Source organism: Sapajus apella, unplaced genomic scaffold, assembly GCF_009761245.1.
Source record: "Sapajus apella isolate SASKATOON/1434 unplaced genomic scaffold, GSC_monkey_1.0 scaffold85, whole genome shotgun sequence".
Classification (NCBI taxonomy): Eukaryota; Metazoa; Chordata; class Mammalia; order Primates; family Cebidae; genus Sapajus; species Sapajus apella.
The window spans coordinates 4,235,213-4,258,382 of record NW_022437025.1 but is presented as its reverse complement, the minus strand read 5'-3'; the positions used below and the strand labels follow the sequence as shown (position 1 = coordinate 4,258,382).

The 23,170-nt window shown below is 49.1% G+C and overlaps 1 protein-coding gene across 1 annotated transcript in view; it reads left to right on the top strand.

Moving 5' to 3' along the window:
• TRMT44 (tRNA methyltransferase 44 homolog) overlaps window positions 1-23,170 on the top strand; it is a 36,661-nt gene that overhangs the window by 4,139 nt on the left and 9,352 nt on the right. The window contains exons 2-9 of the mRNA XM_032254045.1: window positions 1,263-1,377; window positions 4,556-4,775; window positions 7,061-7,129; window positions 7,951-8,058; window positions 9,542-9,613; window positions 18,894-19,000; window positions 20,239-20,422; window positions 22,676-23,108. Of these exons, the coding sequence (XP_032109936.1) occupies window positions 1,263-1,377; window positions 4,556-4,775; window positions 7,061-7,129; window positions 7,951-8,058; window positions 9,542-9,613; window positions 18,894-19,000; window positions 20,239-20,422; window positions 22,676-23,108 (1,308 nt within the window). The remainder of the gene's footprint in view (window positions 1-1,262; window positions 1,378-4,555; window positions 4,776-7,060; window positions 7,130-7,950; window positions 8,059-9,541; window positions 9,614-18,893; window positions 19,001-20,238; window positions 20,423-22,675; window positions 23,109-23,170) is intronic.

The window sequence follows — 23,170 nt, the reverse complement described above, 5'->3', positions numbered from 1 at the left end:
GCTGAGCATCCTACAGCGCACAGGACAACTCCCCACAATCAGCAGTTATCCAGCCATAAATGCCAGTGACGCCGAGGTTGATTTCAATGCGGTGATTCATGGAAAGAACGATGCATTGTGTCAGTCCTCTTCTCTCTGGTCTCACTCACAGTAACAGCTGTACTTTTGTGAACTGCGAGGCCCTATGTGACCTGGGTGGGTCCTGTTTCCCTTTGCTTTCACCTCCCACCACTTGTCACCTTGTCCACACCACTCACCTCCATTCCCCACGCACCTGAGCACACTCCTGCCCCAGGGCCTTTGCAGTTGCTGCTCCTGTGTCTGAAACACTTCTTCCAGGTGCCCCTTGGCACACTCCCTGACCTCCTTGGGCTCTCTACTCAAACATCACGTTATTAGGGAGGCCTTCCCTGGCTGCCCTGGATTCCATAGCAGTAGACGCTGATTGTCTAGAGTTTTCTTGCCCCCACACTGCTTGCTCTCAATCCAAATCCACTCAGCCCTTCAGCTCTGCTGCCCTCTGGCAGGCCTTGCTCTTTCACCTGCTGTGGAAAGTGAGCTACAGTTGTACATACTTGGCTTGTGAAGCATATATTCCTCTTTAACTGAGATTTTCCTATTTTTTTTTAAATATCAAAGGTAAACATGATTGATTTTAGAGATAGAACTTTATATAGCCAAACCGTAAGTATTCGCAGAAACTGATAGAATACTGTACATTTAGCTTAGGAATATGCCACTCTGCTTATATTTTGATGGGAAGGTGAGTGCGAAGTCCCTCCATGCAGCGAGGACTCCACTCAACGTAAAGCTGTTGTTAGGAAGGCCTGGAATGATGTCACTTTCCTGAACTGGCCTCTGATGGTTGAGCACGGTTCTGTGCCTTGCTCACACCCGAAGCTCATGGCCAGGCTGTGGCAGACACTCAGCTAGGGCAGAGGTCCCCTGTTCTCTCTGATGTAGCTCTCAGGTTCCGATAGAGTCCATGTCGGCTGGCCCTTTCCTCAGGTCCTAGCTTATGCGCCCCCAGCAGATTCCTGCAGAGAATGGCTGCTGTGTGCCTGGCACATTCTCGGCTCTGGGCTGTAGCCGTGAAGGAAAGGCAGAAGCTCCTCTCCTGGAGTGCCGTCCGGAATAGCGTGCGGGGAGAGCACTGCGGGATTGGCCGCGTCCTGCTTGACTCCTCCCTGTTTGTAGTACTGCTTCTGATGAGGTGGTAGCTGGGCAGTTGTCATTTGTCATTCTTTTCTTTTTCTTTCCAGATGTCCTCAATGGAACTGTAACGTTTTTGCCTTTGGAAGAAGATGATGAGGGGAACTTAAAAGTTAAGATGAGCAATGTGTATCAGATTCAGCTGAGTCACAGCAAAGGAGAATGGTAAGAGCTGGACGGTGGACTCCTGGTGTGATGGTTTCCATTAGGTGGCTGAAGGATTCTGGGTTGCCGGAGAGCTTAAGGTCCTGTCTCTGAGGTGGTTGTGGTTATGAGGAAGGCATTGCCAGCTCGTGTGCCCATGCCACATTGCTCTTCCTGTTGGCGCCTGGCCTGGAGTTTGGGTGGTCACAGCCTGGCTGGGGTCTCTGGTCTCTACCTTCCCTGTGGCTGTGATGTTCGGCAGCCCTCAGTGTTAGCTCTGAAGTCAAGTAAACTCAAATGCCTTTATTGTTACTATTGTTATTACCGTTACTATTAGTATTAGACGCAGTCTTGCTCTGTCGCCCAGGCTGGAGTGCAGTGGCGCCACGTTTCACTACAGCCTCTACCTCCTGCATTCAAGTGATTCTCGTGCCTCAGTCTCCCAAGTAGCTGGAACTACAGGCACCCACCACCACACTCAGCTAATTTTTGTATTTTTAGTAGAGACAGGGTTTCACCCTGTTGGCCAGGCTGGTCTCAAACTCCTGGCCTCAAGTGATCCACCTGCCTTGGCCTCCCAAAGTGCTGGGATTACAGGCATGAGCCACCATGCCTAGTCTATTTTGTTATTTTTTATGACTTAGTAATGGGGAATAGATGATGCTTCCTTCTGCAGTGAGTCAGTGATGCTTGTTATAAAGTAGCAGTTTAATATCACGCTTAATTCTGTATGATATTTGGGTCTGTACAAAAAGTATGAGATTTAATTCACACTGGGGTTTTTTTTTTTTTTTTTTTTTTTTTTTTTGAGACGGAGTCTTTGCTCTTATTGCCCAGGCTGGAGTGCAGTGGTGCGATCTCGGCTCACCACAACCTCCGCCCCCCTGGGTTCAAGTGATTCTCCTGCTTCAGCCACCTGAGTACCTGTAACTACAGGCTGCACCCCCATGCCCGGGTAATTTTGTATTTTTAATAGAGACAGGGTTTCTCTATGTTGGTCAGGCTGGTCTCAAACTCCGACCTCAGGTAATCCGCCTGTGTTGGCCTCCCAAAGTGCTGGGATTACAGGATGAGCCACCGCGCCCGGCCCCATTTGGTATTTTTAAAATGAAAAAGTCAGAGGAGGAGTGAATTCATTCATTACTTGTCAGCTGATATTTTCCTGAGCACCGCTTCCAACCTGTACTTTCTGAAACAGTCTTGGGGCTAACATCCGAGTAACTGGAGTGGGTTTGCCTGGGCTTTCCAGAAAGCAGAGGGGTGTGGCGAGAAGAGCCTGGGTGTCCCACCAGCAGTGTGGCCTGGTCCGTGCTCTGCCTCCCGGCGTTCCGTCTGCTCACCTCGAAATGGGTTGAATCATTCCTGAGCCTCTGAGGAGGTGGCAGGGCTGGGCCTCACCTGGACCTTTGCGGCTTTCGAGCTTGAAAGCGGTGTCACGCCCTGCAGCATGAAGCCCTTTGAGAACCACCCAGAGGCTGCCCCGAGTTGTCAGGATCCTGCCCCAATGTCCCTTCCTGCCAGCACGAATTTGTTGGAGAGTGAGGGGTGAGAGCAAGCACCAGGAGAAACCAGGCTTCCCTGTGCCAGGCGCCTCTGTGGTCCTTTACTACCTTGTTAGCTATTTAGTACTGTCCAAAAGGTACTTCTTGTTTTTCCAGCTTTTGAAGTCGTTTCCAGTGAGAGGGTTCATCTGGATTGTCTAAGGCACTGTGGCTGGAAATAGAAATTTCAACTTTTGGCCCGGCGCGGTGGCTGAAGCCTGTAATCCCAGCACTTTGGGAGGCCGAGGCGGGTGGATCATGAGGCCAAGAGATCGAGACCATCCTGGTCAACATGGTGAAACCCTGTCTCTACTAAAACTACAAAAAATTAGCTGGGCCTGGTGGTGCATGTCTGTAGTCCCAGCTACTCAGGAGGCTGAGGCAGGAGAATTGCCTGAACCCAGGGGGCGGAGGTCGCTGTGAGCCGAGATCGCGCCATTGCACTCCAGCCTGGGTAACAAGAGCGAAACTCCGTCTCAAAAAAAAAAAAAAAAAGAAATTTCAACTTTTTTGAACTTGAACTCCTGACCTCAGGTGATCCGCCCACCTCGGCCTCCCAAAGTGCTAGGATTACAGACGTGAGCCACCGTGCCCGGCCAGAAATTTTAACTTTTAACATTGGCCATTGGTTTTTCCTCTTTTGCCAAATGCCAGTTCTGCTTGTGACTAATTTTGCCATTATCCCTGCATGGGGGTCATGCTGCTGCTGCGCCCTCAGCGCGCCTGTCGGGCCCTCCAGCTCTGCCCCGCTCACCAGCAGCTGCGTTCTGCTTGTTCTCAGGAACGTGTGCTGAACGTTGCTTTCATCGTAGCTCTCTCTCATTGACCCAGCACACTGAACGCCCTCCCCTTCCTCGTGCTGCCCCAGTTGCAGCCCTGGACAGTGTATTTTATCTGGGTGCGCATCTGTCCCGCCAGTTCCCCCAAGGATTTGGAGCTTTTAGTTGGTTACTGAATTCATCCATAAACAGTGCCTGCTGTGTGTCGGCACTGCTGGGGCCTGGGGGTAAGACAGACAGGAGCCCCACCCTCAGGGCCTTCTGACAGCAGAAGACGTGTGGAAGACAAAGTAAGCCAGCAAAATGCAGGGCGGCCTTTATCTCTGGCTGAGCACGTTGTCTTCTGGCAGGTAGCTAGTTGGTGAGCCGGTATACTCTTTTTTTTTTTTTTTAAGACAGGTTTCACCATGTTGGTCAGGCTGGTCTTGAACTCCCGACCTCAGGTTGATCCGCCCACCCTGGCCTCCAAAGTGCTTGGATTACAGGCGTGAGCCACCACGCCCGGCCGAGCCGGTATACTCATTTGAGTTGCGCATGTGAAAATGCATAAAGAATAGAAACGTTGGGAAAATCCTTGGACACTTAGAATCTGGCCCCTTGTGTGTGAAGCAGAAGGAGAGAGTCCTTTATTTGTCTGGCTGTGGACTTCACAGTTGTGTAAATATGTTCTGAACAAAGTTTGCAAGGAAAGAGGGATTGATCCTTTGTGCTTCATTGTTTTCCTTTAGTAGATGAAAATTCTGTAAAAAGTTCTAGTTCTTTTCATGTTTTTGGTAATATAATTATAGATAGCTTCTGTTCTCTTGGTAAAGAAATGGAGAATTTTAAAATAAGAACTGAACATGTCTGTGCTTATTCATATTTCTCTTATTTTTAAAGGTTCATATCTGTTTTAATTTTCTGTCCAGAAAGATGGCATTCAGATGGAATTGTATATCCCAAACCCACGTGGCTTGGAGAACAGCTGCTGGCCAAGTTGGCCAGGTGGTGTGTCCAGAACAGGAAGAGTGGCTTTAAGAGCACCCTTTCCCTTGTCTCCATAATGAAGTACAGCAAGGCTTACCGGGAACTTAAGGAGAAGTATAAGGAAATGGTTAAGGTAATTCTGGTGAAGAATAGCTACAATTATTTTCCCCCTGCATGGTTTCTTTTTTTTGGTGACAGAGTCTCGCTCTGTCACCCAAAAGAAAGGGCTGAAGTGGCACGATCTCAGCTCACTGCAACCTCCGTGTCCCGGATTCAAGCGATTTTTTAGCTTCAGCCTCTCCAGTAGCTAGGACTACAGGCACACACCACCAAGCCTGGCTAGTTTTTTGTGTTTTTAGTAGAGATGAGGTTTCACCATGTTGCCCAGACTGGTCTCGAACTCCTGAGCTCGGGCAATCCTCCTGTCTTGGCCTCCCAAAGTGCTAGGATTAGAGGTGTGAGCCACTGCACCCGGCACCCCCTTCATTTAAATGAGGTAAAATGAACTCTGCCAGGTGAAATTGTTCTTCCTGTTGCAGCCCGTGCTTTGACATCCTTAGGGGTGCAAACAGCAAAAACATAGGTAGATATATAATGGAAAAGGACTGATCTTTACTTGTCTATTATTTGATTTCAAGAGACCTAAAGGGAAATATTTAATGGAAAAGTAAGGGAGCCTTGAAAAAAAATGGCTAAATTACCATAATTCTTTGTATAAACTTAAAGATATTTTAAGAAAATATATTAAAAATTAAAGTACAAAAGAGCAGTTCCAACAAGGAGATAATTTTCACATAACACGTGCTTAAACTTTCTAAGATGTAAAAACAGTAATGAGAAACGCCGGCGTATTTATGCCTAGCTTAACGCGGAGAGTCAAAGCTGCTTTCTCTTCTAGTTCCCGTGTTCCTCCACTCCTAGGAGTAACCACAATTTGTCATTTCTGTTTTGGTTTGGGTTTGTTTTTTTTTTTTTGAGACAGGATCTCGCTCTGTCACCTAGGCTGGAGTGCAGTGGAGTGATCTCGGCTCACTGCAGACTCAACCTCCCAGGCTCAAGCCATTCTCCCAGCTCAGCCTCCCTAGTAGCTGGGACCACAGGCGCATGCTACCATGCCTGGCTAATTTTTTGTAGAGGGGAAGTTTTGTCATGTTTCCCAGACTGTTCTCAAACTATTAGGCTCAAGTGATCTGCCCAGTTTGGCCTCTCAAAGTGCTGGGATTACAGGTGTGAGCCACTGTGCTAGGCCTCCATATGTTTTTTTTTTTTTTTTGAGACAGGAGTTTTGCTCTTGTTACCCAGGCTGGAGTGCAATGGTGCGATCTCAGCTCACCAAAACCTCCACCTCCTAGGTTCAAGCAATTCTCCTGCCTCAGCCTCCCTCCCGAGTAGCTGAGTAGCTGGGACTACAGGCGTGCGCCACCATGCCCAGCTAATTTTTGTATTTTTAGTAGAGATGGGGTTTCATCATGTTGACCAGGATGGTCTCGACCTCTTGACCTCGTGATCCACCCACCTGGGCCTCCCAAATTGCTGGGATTATAGGCGTGAGCCACCACGCCCAGCCCCATGTGGTTTTTTAACCAGTCACCTCTTCCTCTGTAACAAAAGCACCCCCAAAGTCACAGGCTTAAAGCTGTGGCCTTTCATTATTGCTGAAGCACCTGAGGGTCCCAGGGGTTGGCTGACTGAGGCTGCGCTCCCTCCCATATCCTGACCCTGTGGTCCTTTACCATCTTGTTAGCTGTTCAGTACTGTCTGGAAGGTACTTTTTATGTTTCTCCGGCTTTTGAAGTTGTTTCCAGTGAGAGGGTTCTTCTGGATTGTCTGAGGCACTGTGGCCGGAAGTAGAAATTTCCTCTTTTACCATTGGCCATGGGTTTCCTCTTCTGCCAATGCCAGTTCTGAACGTGACTAATTTTAACAACGAGAGTTCATTTTTGCACAGCTAGTGCTTTACAGTTTTGAGAGCAGCTTGATGATCCTGCCTGTTAGCTGAGGCTTGGACTTCATCCCTGTTTGACAGGCGGGGCGGTGGTAGCCACGGATGGACCACGGGCTGGAGCGCTGGTCTCCGAGCCTGTGGCTCGCGGCTTTCGCTGCTCCACATCCTGGCCCCGGTTTCCTTGTTCATTGCCCTTACCTGCATAAACACTGAGCACAGTGTGGCTGTGTTTCCTCTGTGTCCACCCTCTCAGCTAAACATCTGGCTTTGGATTGCATTGTTCTTGGCAGGCCTTGTTTCCTTATGTAAATCATTCATTGTAAGAACCAGTCATGAATTCTTGCCTTTGAGCTTATATTTTTTTTTAGTGCACAATTAGTTCAGTTGATTTACGCTTTATGGGGATACTTAAGTATTGGGGAATGGTGGTGGGGAAACTGGACGATTTACATTTGTGCTTGAAACTGTCTTAGGTGTGGCCTGAAGTAACTGATCCTGACAAGTTTGTGTATGAAGACGTAGCTATTGCAGCGTACCTGCTGGTAAGAGCATGCACGATCCCAGAGTGTCGGGGAAGGGGCGAAGGTTGCTACAGGCAGATGCTACCCGTCGGGAAGGGCAGTTTCCAAATCCGTGACTTCCAGTGCTCACAGTTCTGCTGGCCAGGGTTGGTTACACATGTAATGGTTGACTTCATGGGGTCCTTCTGATGCGTGTAGGAACAAGTTCGGATTGAAGCTTGACCTCAGGTTCGAACTTGAGCTGCAGGCGGAGCTGTTGGCCCACTATCAGCAGTCATTGTGGAGGCACTGGCTGGTGCTGGAATCCCTGAGGAGCACATGGCCTAGGGCCTTCCAGCCCTTTCCTCCGCTGGTGTGCTGGCTAGCTACATTTGGGCGTGCCCTCTGTCTTGGTTTTCTTATTTATAAGGATGTTTAGAGTAGGCTGGGCACGGTGGCTCATGCCTGTAATCCCAGCACTTTGGGAGGCCGAGGCCAGTGGATCACTTGACGTCAGAAGTTTGAGACCAGCCTGACTAACATGGTGAAACCTCCTCCCTACTAAAAATACAAAATTAGCCAGGTGTGGTGTTATGCACCTGTAGTTCCAGCTACTCGGGAGGCTGAGGCAGGAGAATTGCTTGAACCTGGGAGGCGGAGGTTGCAATGAGCCGAGATCGCACTATTGTACTCCAGCTTGGGTGACAGGGCAAGACTCCATCTCAGATAAAAGAAGAATGTTTAGAGTAGATAATTTCCAGTTTCCTTTCAACTCAGAGTTTTCTTTGACTGCTTTGTGTCGGAATTATTCCTGCGTAGAGTGAGTTACCACCTGACTTTATTTTGTTTTTCTCTTCGCTTAGATTCTATGGGAAGAAGAAAGGGCTGAGCGGGGACTAACTGCCAGGCAGTCCTTTGTTGACCTGGGATGCGGAAATGGCCTCCTGGTCCACATCCTGAGCAGCGAGGGGGTAAGGCCCGGCTCCACAACCTTTTCTGGTACCTTGTTCAGAGTTTCTTCAAGTTAGACACAGGGTTCATGGACATCTTTTTCTGCTGGTACAGTCTATTTGGAGTCAGCTGGCTATTAGAGTAGGCAGGGACTTATAAATTTCTGTTAATTTGATAAACAAACAGCTCATAAAACAAGGGAAAAGTGGTGATCTCATTAGACCTACAAGGGCCATTTTATAGGCCCCAGACCCCAGCATGGGCCTATAAAATGACAGGCTTTCAGTAGCGTGGATGTTTTTTACTGTCAGATTTTTCTCATGAAACCCACCACCTCAAGATGCTGGAAGGAGATGAGAAGCAAGGCAGGTTCTGCACTTGAGAAGCTTCAGGCCGGGTGTGGGGTTCACGCCTGCAATCCCAGCACTTGGGAGGCTGAGGCGGGTGGATCACTTGAGCCCAGGAGTTTGAGACCAGCCTGGGCAACATAGTGAAACCGCATCTCTACAAAAACAAATAAGAGAAGATTCAGTTCCGGCCCAGAGAGCCAGTCATGTACACACAGACTGCAGTATGGAATGGTGGGGTACTAGTTTTTGCATCCATTTTCTGCATGTTCATCTGATGCAGGAAAAGCAGTCTCGGGCTGAGAGCGGCACCTGCCCAGGGAGCGAGGTCTGTAGGGGTGAGTCAGCTCTCGGTGTCTTGTGCCCGGAGCTTCCTGCCAGCGACTCATACCCCTGCCCGTGCATCCGGTGCATAAGGCGCCATTACCCCGTGAAACGGTGGCAAGCTTAGCCACTTCCTGCTGGGGGGCAGCAGCTGGAATCAGCACCCAGTCCTGGAGGTACCAAGCCGATCTTCCTGCTGTACTGGACAGCATTGTGCTGGTGGGCTGCACATACTTGTCTACACCTGGAAGAGCTTGAAAGGGTTGTTAAATGCCCTTTTCCAAGTGTGCTATTAAAGAGCGAGCTTCTAATCATAATACCTGGAAGCTGGTTGTGGGGATGGTAGCCTATCAGGCGGCAGCTTGGCAGCTGGAGACAGCCGTGAGGTGTCTGTGCACCCCTCCTCTTCTGCAGGCTTGGAATAAACAAGTGTGTCCTCTGAGAGCTAATGAGTGGGGCAAGGGGCAAGAAGAACAAGCAGCCGAGCTTGACGGAGAGCAGGGAGTTGACCAGTGTTCTCAGCTGTGCTCCCTGGGGCACTGGCCCTGGACGTGTTCCCACACTAAAGGCCACTGTGGTCACTCAGCTCCGTGTCCCCGCTTGAAGACTCATAATGACCATCAGCAGCGTATACCTTCTTACCTGCCTTGTGGGGGTGTGGGTGTCTATTTCAGACAGCTGAGAAGTCACGCTTGTGCCACCCACGAATGCCAAGGGCCTTTTCTCTTGCATTTCATACTGGGGCTGGTGCCTGCAGAGCGTTCTTGTGTTCTTGCTAGTTTATTATGAAGTACTAAACTTAACCTTTGATTTCTAAATTTAACTTTTTCAGCATCCAGGCAGAGGGATTGATGTCCGAAAAAGAAAAATCTGGGACATGTACGGACCGCACACTCGGTTAGAGGTACTGTCCTTATGATGCGTGCCCTTGATCTCAGCATGGCTTAGCCCCAGTGGGATTCGTTGTCACGAACGTGTCTCTTTGTGTAGGTCAAGCAGACACGCTGACAGTGAGCCTTCACACTCATCTAAGCGCTCTGAAAGTAGAGAAGAGAAAAAGAAAGGTGGAACTAGACTTCCCAAGCCTCTGGTTAAGCTGACTGAAGGGCGCTGGCCTCCAGGCAGGAGTGCTGTCTCTCCCAGAGTCTGTCAGTGCCGTTTGCATCTTGTGTGGAGTGCTCCCATGCTGCCTCGAGGCAGGGGCCGTGCCCAGGGCACTTTGGGAAGTCTTCTCCAAGGCCTCCCAGAGGCTGCTTGTTCATTCAGCAGGCGACAAGTACCTTGCCTGCCAGGACTCTGCCAGGGATGGGGACACCTGCACATGTGCCACAAAGGGTGGAGGCTGTGCCAGGGCTGGGACACAAGGTTTAGAGGGCTGTGGGGACTCGGGGGGGGTGCTGGATTCCACTTGGGGCCTCTAAGAAGGCTTCTTGGAGCACCCCCGTGAGCAGTGGAGGCAGCCAGGTGCCCAGCATGGAAGCGAGGTGCCCCTGGTGGGCTCATCTCTGGGCATACAGATGATGTAAGGGCAGACTGTGTGGTCCCATGTCATTTCTCTCCTGTCTTTGGGCCAGTCCTCTCTGTTCTTCACATTTGTCTTTCCTAGGACTGGGACAGTCTCACTTTTCTTAATGCCCCTACCCAGAGATAGTTACCCTCTTTAATTTAGGGAAATAAGTATGTACCCGTTTACAGTTTAAAAAAATCCCTTTGTGACCATGGTGTATACAGAACTTTGACCCTGGCTGCTTCTGCTCCTTTAACCTCCCATCCTAGGTACTACCTGAAGCCCTTGACGGTTATTTGTAAGCATGTTTTTAGTGGCTGAATAATGGTCCATTTAATTGTAGGTAACAGCAACGTAAATAATACAGCCTTGAACAACATGGCTTTGAACTTTGTGGGTCCACTTTTATGCAAATTTTTTTCAACAAATATATTGGACAATTTTTTGGAAATTTGCAACAATTTGAAAAAACTTCAGATGAAATGCATAGCATAGAAATATTGAAACAAATCAGAAAAACTTAGATATGTCATGAATTCATTAAATATACATACATACTGGTCTGTGTTAGCGTTTACTACCATGACTATGTGCAAATCTATTATAAAAAGCTAAAATCTATCAAAACTTAGAGCCAGACTGTATGTGGTCTCATTCTCTGTCAAGAGAAATGCAGATGTAAAGATGCAATATGAAGTCATGATTGCATGCAACTAACTGTCGTACATACTATGCCACTGTCATGATTTCCCAGTCACCGCCTGTTGCTGCTGCAGTGAGCCCAAGTGTTGCCAGTGTCTGTTTACAATGCCGCCCGGCGCTGCGCACTTCAGGGCAGCAGCTCATTCCTCCCATCAGTTGCATAGCCCAGTGAACGGGATCGCCGGTGTTTGTCAGCGTGTTTGGTGCAATACGGTGAACCTCGAGAAGCACCATGGGACCCATACACAACACCACTAGTGATGCTGGAAGTGCTCCCAAGAAGCAGAGGAAAGTCATGGCATCACAAGAAAAGGCTGAATTCCTTGTTGTGTACTATAGATTTCAGTCTGCAGCTCCAGTTACCCACCATTTCAGGACAAATGAATCCAGTGTAAGGACTGTTATAAAAAGAAAGAAAGAGAGAGAAGGAAAGAAATGTGTGAAACTATCACTGCAGCTACACCATCAGGCATGAAAACCTTGCACTTTTTGCAAGGTAACTTTTTTTTTTTTTTTTTGAGACGGAGTTTCGCTCTTGTTACCCAGGCTGGAGTGCAATGGCGCGATCTCGGCTCACCGCAACCTCAGCCTCCTGAGTAGCTGGGATTACAGGCACGCGCCACCATGCCCAGCTAATTTTTTGTATTTTTAGTAGAGACAGGGTTTCACCATGTTGACCAGGATGGTCTCGATCTCTTGACCTCGTGATCCACCTGCCTCGGCCTCCCAAAGTGCTGGGATTACAGGCTTGAGCCACCGCGCCCAGCCCGCAAGGTAACTTTTTATCTCTTTGAGAATGCAGCTTTTATGTGGTGGCAAGATTGCTGCAGGAGAAGCATACACACAGACTCTAATACGATGTGAGAAACAGCAAAGTCATTATACGACAAAGCAGAAAGAAGGTGAAGGTTCTAAAGCTGCAGAACTTAGTGCCAACAGAAGATGACTTGATCGTTTTGGAAAGTGATTTGGGTTTAGAAAATGCCGGGATAACAGGAGGAGTAGCTTCAGCTGACCAAGAGGCAGCAGATGAGTCCCTCGGCGCCGTTCAGAAAATCATCACCGAGAGGCCACGTGCGCTGGCTCACACCTACAGTCTTAGCACTTTCAGAGCCTAAGACTGGACGATCGCTTGAGGCCAGGAGTACAAGACCCCCCACCCCCACATCTCTACAAAAAATAAAACATTATAAAAAGAAAATTACCAAGGGGAGAAGATGTCTGCTTAAACAGGTTTTAATGCAGATTAAAGCGCCCTATTGTGGAAAAAAATGCCATAAAGAAGGGAAGCCCCAGAATTTAAGGTAGGAAGGGACAGGCTAAGTCTGCTGTTCTGGGCAAATGCAGTCAGGTTTATGATCAGGACTGCCCTTATCTGTAAAGCTGCTAAGCCCCAAATCCTGAAGGGAAAAGAGAAACAGCAGCTGCCCGTTGCTTGATTGTATAAGAAGGCCTGGGCAGTAAGAGCTCTATTGTGGGTTCATCAAGGCTTTGTCTCCGAAGTCAGGAAGTGCCTGGCCAGTAAGGGACTACCTTTTAAAGTTCTGTGGATATTGGACAGTGCCCCTGGCCACCCGGAACCTCTTAACACCAGTGGTGTTGGCATGGTCTGCTTGACCCCAAAGACAGCATCTTTTCAGCATGAGGACCTTTATGCGTCATTATGCACAGTATTCAGTGGAAAGGACTGGATACTGTGGAAGAGAACTCCGAGAGAGAGAACATCTTGAAAATCTACAAGGATTTTACTGTTGAAGACACCATCATTGCTACAGAAAAGACCATGAGAACCACTGAGCCTGAAACAAATTCCTGCCAGAGAAAATGGTCCAGATGCTGTGCCTGACTTCACAGAATGTACGACAGAGCCAGTCAAGGAAATCATGAGAGATTGTGGGTTGGCAAGCCAAGGTGGGACGTGAAGGGTGCAGGATGTGGTCTTGAGAAATTCAAGAGCTAATAGTCACCACTCCAGAGGAAGGAACTACGGACGACCTGATGGAGATGAGTGCTTCCAACCCAGTGCCAGCTGTTGAGGAAGAAGATGTAAAAGAGGCAGTGCCAGAGAGCACATTGACACCAGACAGTGTGGCAGAAGGTCCTGATTATTCAAGACTGCATTTGACTTCTTTTATGACATAGACTGTGCTGTGGTGTGCACTGAAACTAAAGGAAATGGTGGAGGAAGGATCGGTACTGATAGAAACATTTTTAGAGAAGCTACTAAAATGTAAAGCAGACAGAAATAACAATGTACTTCCCTGAGGTTACACTGAATGTGCCTGTCTCTTCTGCCTACACTTCCGCCTCCTCCATGTCTTCCACACCTGAGGCAGCAAGACCAGTCCCTTCTCTTCCTCCTTCTCAGCCTGCTCTGCAAAGAGGACAGGATGAAGACCTTTGTGATGGTCAGTCCTCTTCCACTCAGTGACTAGTAAATAGATTTTCTCTTCCTTATGATTTTCTTTCTTTTTTTTTCTTTTGAGAAAGTGTCTCGCTCTGTCACCCAGGCTGGAGTGCAGTGGTGTGCTGTAGGTTCACTGCAACCTCTGCCTTCCAGGTTCCAGCAGTTCAGCCTCCCAAGTAGCTAGGATGATAGGAACCCACCACCACGCCCAGCTAATTTTTGTATTTTTGGTAGATAACGGGGTTTCACCATGTTAGCCAGGCCGGTCTCGAACTCCTGACCTCAAGTGATCCACCCACCTTGGCCTCCCAAAGTGCTGGGATTACAGGCATGAGCCACTGCACCCAGGCACAATTTTCTCAATAACATTTTCTCTAGCTTTATTTTAAGATTATAGTATATAATGCACAAAATGTGTTTCAATCGACTTTTATGTTTATATTATGGATAAGTCTTCTGGTCAACAATAGGCTATCAGTAGTCAGTTTTTGGGGAGTCAAAAGTTATACATGGGTTAGGTGCAGTGACTCACACCTGTAATTCTAGCTCTTTGGGAGGTCAAGGCGTGAGGATCGCTTGAGGTCAGGAGTTTGAGACCAGCCAGGGCAACATGGCCAAACCCCGTCTCTACTAACAACAACACCAACGAAAGAATTAGCTGGACGTGGTGGCTGCGGTGAGCCGAGATTGTGCCACTGCACACCAGCCTGGGCGATGCAAGGGAGACTCTGTCTCTAAAAGTTATACGCAGATTCTTAACTCATGTGTGGGGGTTCAGGACCCCCTAACCCCCACATTCTTCAAGGGCCAGGTGTATAGTAATAAAAACTGACAGTCATCCAGTGCTGTGTGGGGATGCCTTTCTAAAGGTAAATGTATTGTATGTAAGTAACTTACTGTCATCCTCGCAGCAGCACTGGGAGGTTAATTCTCTCATTCCCATTTTACAGGCGAGCAAAGCGAGGTACACTTGAGCTTCGGTCAGCCGTATGTATGGCAAGCGGTGAAGGCAGAATTATTTACTCAGCTCTTCTGTTCTTGACCATCTGTTTTTAGATTATAAATTACACTACATAAATCTGTGTGTATAAATCGTCATCCACTTAAAAAATATTTTTCACAGGCTGGACTTGAAAGGTTTTCAATACATATTGCCATAATGCTTTTCGAAAAGGTCCTGCCTCAGATATACTCCCATTTCAGAAAGAATTCTGAGTACTACAAGAGATGCATTCAATAGGAGAAAGAACAGCTGTACAGATTTATCAGGTATTTGAATGCCCACTGCCTGCCAGGCACTCTTAGGTGCTGATGATTCAACAGTGACAAGAGTCCCTGCCTTTATGGTCATGGGAAGGGGGTGGGGGACAGACAACCTGCGGACACACAGCCAGTGCGTGCGGCAGGTTCAGGATGGTGGGAGGTGCTGAAGAGGAGGCCAGGGGTGTTGTGGGGTGGCCACCAGTGGAGAAGGGAACAGAACAGAGGCTGGGCTGGGGTGGGCTACAGACATGCAGATACCTGGGGGTCTGGGCCTGACACATTTGGAGCTGTCAGCCAGCCCTGGTCACTAGAACCACGTGACCATGGGGTTAAAGTGCACTCAAAGTCAGAATTTGGTCAAGAGCAGCTTGCTTCTCCTGGTACTAAGGACAGAGAAATGACCCTGTAATGGGAAAAAAGTCATGGGTTGCTTCAGGAGTAGTCCTAGGACAAGTTATAGTGGCTCTGTAGGCGTGGCCTCTCCCTCTGGGTAGCTCTGTGGGCCTGTGTGTCCTTCCTCCTAAACCCCTGCTGGTGCCTAGCTGCCGGCATTGCCTTAAGATTTCCGCCGCATAGTTATGCTTGGGTATGACTAGGTCACAGGTCCTTATGTGCCAGAGGATAGAATGTTGGTTTATGAAATAAAAAACGACATTGACTTTTCATCACGGAGAATATCAGGAATATATGGAAGTAGAGGGAGGAACCAGCCAGCTCCAGGGATGATTCTTTTCTCCCACCGTGCTTACCCTCAGACAGCCCCACAGTTACTTTGAAACAAATCTCAGGTGTATTGCAGGGCTTATAGCTTGCAGTGAAGCGGAGACTGAAGTACTCAGACAATTCCAGCTGAGCGGGGCTAGGGGGTAGCTCTTCTGAGAGAGTCCCCCCGGCATCCGCCCGCCAAGTATTTATCAAAAGGGCTTGCACTAACTACAAGCATGCACTAGATGGCCATTTGAGGTGGGTTGCTGAGGTACCTGTGACCTTGTACACACTCAAACGGCGTTCTCAGGAGGCTGTTTTCAGCGTTCCTTATCACACCATCACACATTCTCCTCCCCTGTCCTGTTTTCAGGGTCAAGGAGTTTCATTTGCATGCACAAATAGCATACACAGGGCCTCAGTGTTTTTCCATGCCCTGAGCTCAAATGCTTTGTACATAAAGATTGAATATGTTGCCATGCACCCTCCACATACAACATTTCATAGAAATAGAAAATAATTGAAAAAGATTTCAAAACTGTGTTTACATTTTCTGTTAGCCTCACTCCCCTTTTTTCTTTCTTTTTTTTTTAAATTTTTTGAGACGTTTCCCCCAGGCTGGAGTGGTACAGTGGTGTGATCTTGGCTCATTACAGCCTCTGCCTTCTGGATTCAAGGGATTCTTGTTCTTCAACCTCCTGGGTGGCTGGGACCACAGGCACACACCACCACTACGCCTGACTAATTGTATTTTTAGTAGATAGAGGGTTTTTCCATGTTGGCCAGGCTAGTCTGGCTCCTGGCCTCAAGTGATCCACCCGCCTTGGCCTCCCAAAATACTGGGATTACAGGCATGAGCCACCATGCCCAGCCCCCCTTTTAATTTTTTGGAGACAGGGTCTCTGTTGCCCAGGCTGGAGTACACCAATGTGATCACAGCTCACTGTGGCCTCAACCTTCTGGACTGAGTGATCCTCCCACCTCAGCCTCCCGAGTCGCGGGGGCCACAGGTGCGTACCACCGTGCCTGGCTAATTTTGTGTTTGTTTGTTGTTGAAACAGGGTCTTCCTGTATTGCCCACAATGGTCTCAAACTCTGGGGCTCAAGTGATCTTCCTGCCTCGGCCTCCCACAGTGCTGGGGTGACAATGTCGGCCACCACGCCTGGCCTGGGTGCTTAACTCTTCGGTTGCGCATTTGCGCTTTGCTTTATTCTGCAGTGATTGGCGGTGGCTTGTCCACTCATACATTCCAGCACGTTAGGAAATGTTTTCAGAATCTCAGGTTTGAGGAACGTTGGTCATCTAGCCGGTGTCCTAGGGGAGGTTCTGCAGATACGTGTGCAGACTGTAGACTCACACACGTCCCAGAATTGGGCTCCGAATCTGAAAAGAGTAGTGATGAGGTTGATTTCAGAATTCCATGTGTCCCCAGGTGAAAAAGCACCTTTGGGAGGGACATTCAAGCAGCAGTTGAGTAGGCCACCTGTGTAAGCCCAGGCCCTAGGGAAGACCTGGCTGCTGGGAGGCGCCCCTTGGAGAACGCATAGAAGCTCTAGTTCTTCATCAGAGGTTCCCCAGCAACCTGCATCAGACTTTTCTGTGGGGTCACTGACCTGGGGAGACCCTGCCCGACCACTTATCAGGGAAGGCCTGCCGATGAGAGTCCTGTGTTCTAATCAAGTGGAGTTTCTTTCCTCGTTGCCTCCCAGCCTTCAGTCTCCATGCTAAAATAGCCATGTTTATTCTAGTGTTAATTAAATACCGGGAATGCTGTCTTGCCTTCTGCCCTAGGAGCGTGGCCGGGATGAGGGTGGTTCTGTTGACACGTTCGTGGTGCTTGAATTTTCTAGGGAATGATTTCCTTCCAGCTGCAGTTGAATGGTTTCCATGAAGAGGGACAACCTAGAAATTCAGAGGCCAAGCATAGGGTGCAACTTTTTTTCTTTCTTTCAAAAACCTCATTTGAGTGCAAGCAAGAGAGTGTTAAAAACAGAAAAAACAAGCCGGGTGTGGTGGCTCACGCCTGTAATCCCAGCACTTTGGGAGGCCGAGGTGGGCGGATCACCTGAGGTCAGGAGTTCGAGACCAGCCTGACCAATATGGTGAAACCCCATCTTTAAAAAAAAAAAAAAACAGAAAAAACCAAACACCTGTTTGTAACAACAGCATTGTGGTGAGCACAAATTGTCTTAATTTTGTGAAGCTGTGTATGAAATAGGACTATTACAATTTGCTATATTCAAAATGCCAATTAAAACTTCATCAGACAGGTGGGGCTTTGATGTCCAGTGCTGTTGGCGAGATAATATAAAATATGATTATGGTCAGCACCAAATGTCAGTTATGCTTGAATTTATTCATGCCACTTAAAGAGACAGATCGGCAAACTTAAATCTGGAACGGGTGGGAATCAAGAACAGTCCCAAAGGTTTGATCTCTGTAGATTATACGTACACCCTTGAACACCACTATTTTCAGCATTTTAACATCTGTGCAAATAGAAGCACATACGCTTATTGAAGAACCAGAGAGATACTGAGTTTCAGTTTTAGGTTTTTATGTATCATGTCTGCAAAGATTCTTGTGTTGTAGTTTTGCTGTTAGAAAGAACAGCCCTGGAAAAGGAGTGTTCTCAGAATGTCTTCCCCGTTATGATCAGGGAATGACTTCTGTTTATTCATCTTGGGGACTCATCCTGCCACTGGAAAATTCAGAAGATCTTTAGTGTTTGTGTAGTCTGTCTTCCCCCCTCTCTTTCTAGTTTTTGCTGACAGAATTGCTATTTAGACTGCTGATTATCAGAAAGGGTAGGGTGCCTATTTAAAGTTTTTAAATCATTAAGGTAAGCTGTCCTGGGCTTAACTGCAGAACCTGTCAGAACAGTTAAAGTGCCTATTTCAGGGGAATCTTAATCACTTTCTGATAGTTTACAAAAGGTAATAGCATAATAGCAAAGAATTACGTAATTTACATATGCCACTTCTCCCTCTTTCTGGAGACTTCTTTTCATAGATTGAAAGGCCTGTGAGGTTAGACCCTGTGTTGTATTATTGTACATTTAGGTCAGTCTCACCCCTCTGCCTTCCACTCACCACCTCGGAAGCCAGTGCTTGCTCCCATGCTCTGCCAGAGGAGAAACGGTTCCAGGGCCCGTCTCTCCTAGAGCTCCTCCTTATGCCTATGTAAAAATCAGCTTTTTAATGATCAAAAGGAGATGAACACTCTGAAAAGTGCTGTTAGTTTCTCCAGTGATTTCCTTGAAAGTTGCCAGAGTTTCTTCCCGTCTAGAGCAGACCTAGGGAGGATGCATTGACTTCCCCACTCCTGGTCATTCTGCAGGTGAAGTGCGGCTCTGCGCTGTGCAAGCCCGCACCCTCCCACTGTGCCACCCCAGAGCCCGCGCCCTCCCGCTGTGCCACCCCAGAGCCCGCGCCCTCCCGCTGTGCCACCCCAGAGCCCGCGCCCTCCCGCCGTGCAAGTCCAGAGCCCGCGCCCTCCCGCTGTGCCACCCCAGAGTCCATACCCTCCCTCTTGTGTCCTGCCCACGCAGTGACTCTACATTGATTCACAAAACATTCTGTTCTGTGTTATTCCTTTAGGAAGATGCAATCACACCCAACGATAAGACCCTCTTCCCTGATGTTGATTGGTTAATCGGTAACCATTCTGATGAACTCACACCATGGATACCTGTCATCGCAGCCAGGTGAGAAGTAGAGGAGTTACCTGGTGAGTGCCTGGTGAATACTTCATGGTCTAAGTGTTAGTGTTCAAAAGGGGAGCCGCTAGCCACGTGCAGGTACGAGCACTTGAAATGTGGGTAGTTCCAATTTTTGAAATGTTTGCATGTTGCCTATATTGGGCTCAATTTAAAATAAATTCCACCTGTCTTATTTTGCCTTTTAAAATATGACTACCAGAAAATATTACTTAGATTGTTCACATTATATCTCTGTTGGCCAGCACTGATGGGCACTGTGATGACTTCTACAGTATTTATATCTGGTGTCAAAAGAGGTGTCCTTTTTGGAAGTTTTTTCCTGAAAACATGAGGGTTTGCCATCAAAGGGGAAGTCTGCCCACAGATAGCCCTCTGCAGCCACAGGTGTCCCTGCACGGGACGCTGTGTGTTAGAGGCAGCTGGGCCTGTGCCTGAGAGAAGCAGGTGTGTGCTGCTTGTTGTGGAGCCTCCATATCTCAGGTTCTGCTGAGCAATTTGAGTTCTCAGGGAGTAACTAGGTTAAAGATCAGGTCTCCCCCCGGGGTTGGCTGTGCTTCCTCTGCATTTGCTATTCAGAGCTGACATCTTAAAGTACTTCAGGAAGTTTTAGATGACACTTGACAAGAGTAACTGTGAAAAAAATCCTTTTTATAAAAGTTATTTGATTCATATTTTATTGGAAAGATACAGAAATTAAATTGGGGAAGGCTGTAATTCATCTTTTAATATAAAAGCAATGTGACATAGCTGTGAAGAGAAGGAGGTCACGTCCTCTGCCACAGCATGGGCGCAGCTGGAGGCCGAAGCTGAAGCCCAGATGCCACGGGTTCTCACAAGCAGGAGCTACATATTGAGTGTGCAGGGACGCAAACACGGCAGCGGCAGACAGTGGGGACGACGGGCGTGGGGAGCGGGGGAGCGAGGGAGGGAGGGGCAAAGGTGGCAGAACCACCTGGTGGCTACTCTGCTCACTGCTTGGGTCGTGGGGTCCATCTTACCCCAAACCTCAGCCTCATGCAGTACACTCATGCCACAAACCCGCACACAGACCCCCAGAATCTCAAATAAAAGTGGTTATTGTTAAAAAAAAAAAAAAAAATTGGCCAGGAACAGGTCTTCCCTGTTTTGTCCTGATTCACGACTGCCCTGTGGCTTTGTGCTGAGTTTCCTTGACAGCGTCTACTCAGGATGCCTGGCTCTCTGCTTGTTGATTCTTTTTCAAGGTCTGCCTACAACTGCTGCTTCTTTGTCCTCCCCTGCTGCTTCTTTGACTTTGTTGGAAAATACCCCCGGAGGCAGAGTAAGAAGACCCAGTACCGGGAGTACCTTGACTTCATTAAGGAAGTGGGCTCCACCTGTGGGTTCCACGTGGAGGAAGACTGCCTCAGGATTCCTTCAACCAAAAGAGTACGTTCCCGTTCTTGTTCTTGGTGATGTGCCGGTGTCCAGATGGGGAGCTCAGGGCTCTGTCACACAGCCATGAACCACCCTGTGACGTTCAAAATGTCCAAATGTTCCAGAACGTGCTGGTGCTGATCTCTGTGTCTCAGTCACTGACGGGGCCCAGAGGCTTGTTCTGTCCCATGGTGCACTCCTTGAAGGCATGCCCGTGTTCCCTCCTCCAGGCCTGCGGGAGCCCTGGCCGAGCCTTCCTTGCCTCTCCAGAAGCTCTGGGCAGCCCAGGGGCCCTTCCTCCCAGAGGAGGCCTCGGCGTGGGTACACATGCCTTCTTGCCTCCACGCTGCCTGTGGCTGAGCTCCCTGTGGAAAGTTTCCGCTCCTTCAAGTGCCAGATAATTGGCTGCGATCGAAGTGTGTTTCAGAAGCTCACTGTGATTTCCCACTTTCTCATTGAAAGCCTGGTTAATCCAGATTTACCTGAAATGTCATCTGGGCAGAAGTTGGTCCCGGGACTTTCTGTGAGACAGTGCGGCTGTGTCTCTGACCTTCGTGTGGACAGGGGACTGATTCCCTCTGGCCACTCCGAGGGCTTGATCTTCCTAAAGCACCATGGAAGCGTTTCCAGCAGCCGCTCACCTCCATCTCTGGTAACTTTATTTGACAAGACTTTGTGGCTGGCAGACAGTGTGCTTTTAAAAAAGAACCCTGTTGTGTCCAGGCCACAGAGTTTGATGGCTGCCTTAGCAAGAAGGGGCTCAGCTGATCTGAGCGAGGTGTCCGCCCTGCTGCTGCCTGCGATGCACTTGGGCTGATGGCGGAGCTCTGCGAGCCTGTCCTCATGTATGAGGCCCAGAGGAGCCTGCCTGGGCTGTGGGGCTAGACGGGATGATGTCTTCAGAGCCCACATGGGGAGGGCATGTCGTGGGCTCTCGCTGGCCGGCTGCGGTCATAGCCGTGTGCCAGGAACAGCGTTGGCTGGTGGCGCAGGCCTCGCGGCCACTGGCACTGTCACTGCCTGCTACCGTGGGAAGCTGCCTTAGGACTCGCTGCTGAGCTGTCCCATCATCTCTCAGTGTCCTCTATTTTGGCAAGTCTTGGTCTTCTGAGGTCAGCTTTGATTTGGGAAAACTGCTAAGTTTGGGGTCCTCTAGGCAGGTCTGAGGAGCCAGTGGCTTTGATGCTTGCACTTGCTGCCCGTGACTGGCTGTCAGAGACCCGCACTGTCGCATCGTCTCTCTGAGCCTCAGCTGTCTTGTCATGGGCAGGCTTGGGGATTGAGTGGATGTGAACGGGCTTTGTCATTTTTAAAGCAGTTCACACACAGCAGATGTCTGAGGGGGACTGGGTGTGTGACAGGCATTGAAAATTTAAAATCCCGCTGGGAGAGCTGGGGAGCAGAGGCGTGGCTGTCATGCAGTGAAGAGGTCGGTTTCCTCGTCACCTGCGCCTGGCCTTATAGTTGATGCCTGGAGAGGAAGCCCAGAAATGAGGGCCCGGTTCTCCGAAGGGGACTGTCTGAAGAGCACCCTCCCTTGGGTGTGCCACGAAGGAAGGAGAGCAGCACACTTGGAGCGCCCCTGTGCTTCCCTGCCCCCTACTCAGTCCCATGTGCATGCGCCAGCTCCCTTCCTGGCTCCCCAGCCTGTGCTCCTGGGCGGGGCGGCACCAGGAAGCCGTGAGGATGTTGTGGCTGCCGGCCCAGGAGTGTGGACTCTGAGTTTAGGCGCCTTTGTTAGATCTTGTGAAGGTCCGCGTGATGAGAGGGAACCATGGGCTTGTACTGTGTTTTTCACATTTAAGTCACGTATATTGGTGTCAGTTATTATTATTTTTTTTGAGGTGGAGTTTCTTCTCGTCACCCAGGCTGGAGTACAGTGCGCAATCCCAGCTCACTGCAACCTCTGCCACCCGGGTTCAAGTGATTCTCTTGCCTCAGCCACCCGAGTCGCCGGGATTACAGGTGTGCGCCACCACGCCTGGCTCATTTTTGTATTTTTAGTAGAGATGGGGTTTCGCCATGTTGGCCAGGCTGGTCACAAACTCCTGACTTCAAGTGATCCACTCACCTTGGTCTCCCAAAGTGCTGGGATTACAGGCGTGAGGCACCACACCGGCTGGTGTCAGTGTTTAAAATCAGGATTTTTTCAAGATAGACGTTTAAAACTCACGTGTGATTTGTACTCAGGATGAGAGAATTCCAGGGACAAGGCTGAAGTAGATGAGCCAGCTAAAATACTTGCTTTGCTCTTTTCAAACGCAGGTCTGTCTCGTTGGGAAATCCAGAACATATCCTCCCTCCAGAGAAGCTTCCGTGGATGAAAGGAGGACGCAGTACATTCACAGCAGGCGGGGCTGCCCTGTAAGCCCACCTGGCCGAGGGCTTTCCCCTTCTCCACCCCAGGTTGCTTTTGGCAGCAGTGGTCACTGTGACGGTCACCAAGTTCTGGACACCTGGGTCCGGTGTGTACCTGGGGCCCAGGCTGCTAAGCGTGGATCAGGGCCTCAGGCTGGAGGACCCTGGCTACCTGGATTTCATCCCAGAGAAAAGGCGGAGCGTGTGAGGAACTGTGCTGCCCTCCCTCGAGACTTTATTGACCAAGTGGTTTTGCAAGTAGCGAATTTATTATTAGGTGGAAAGCAATCAAACCCAAGAAGTTCTCGAAATGGGAGTGTGAAGACCTGGAATGGGGGAGGTAAGCCGTCCACCACCTTAGGGACACCTGGAATGGGGGAGGGAAGCCATCCACCACCTTAG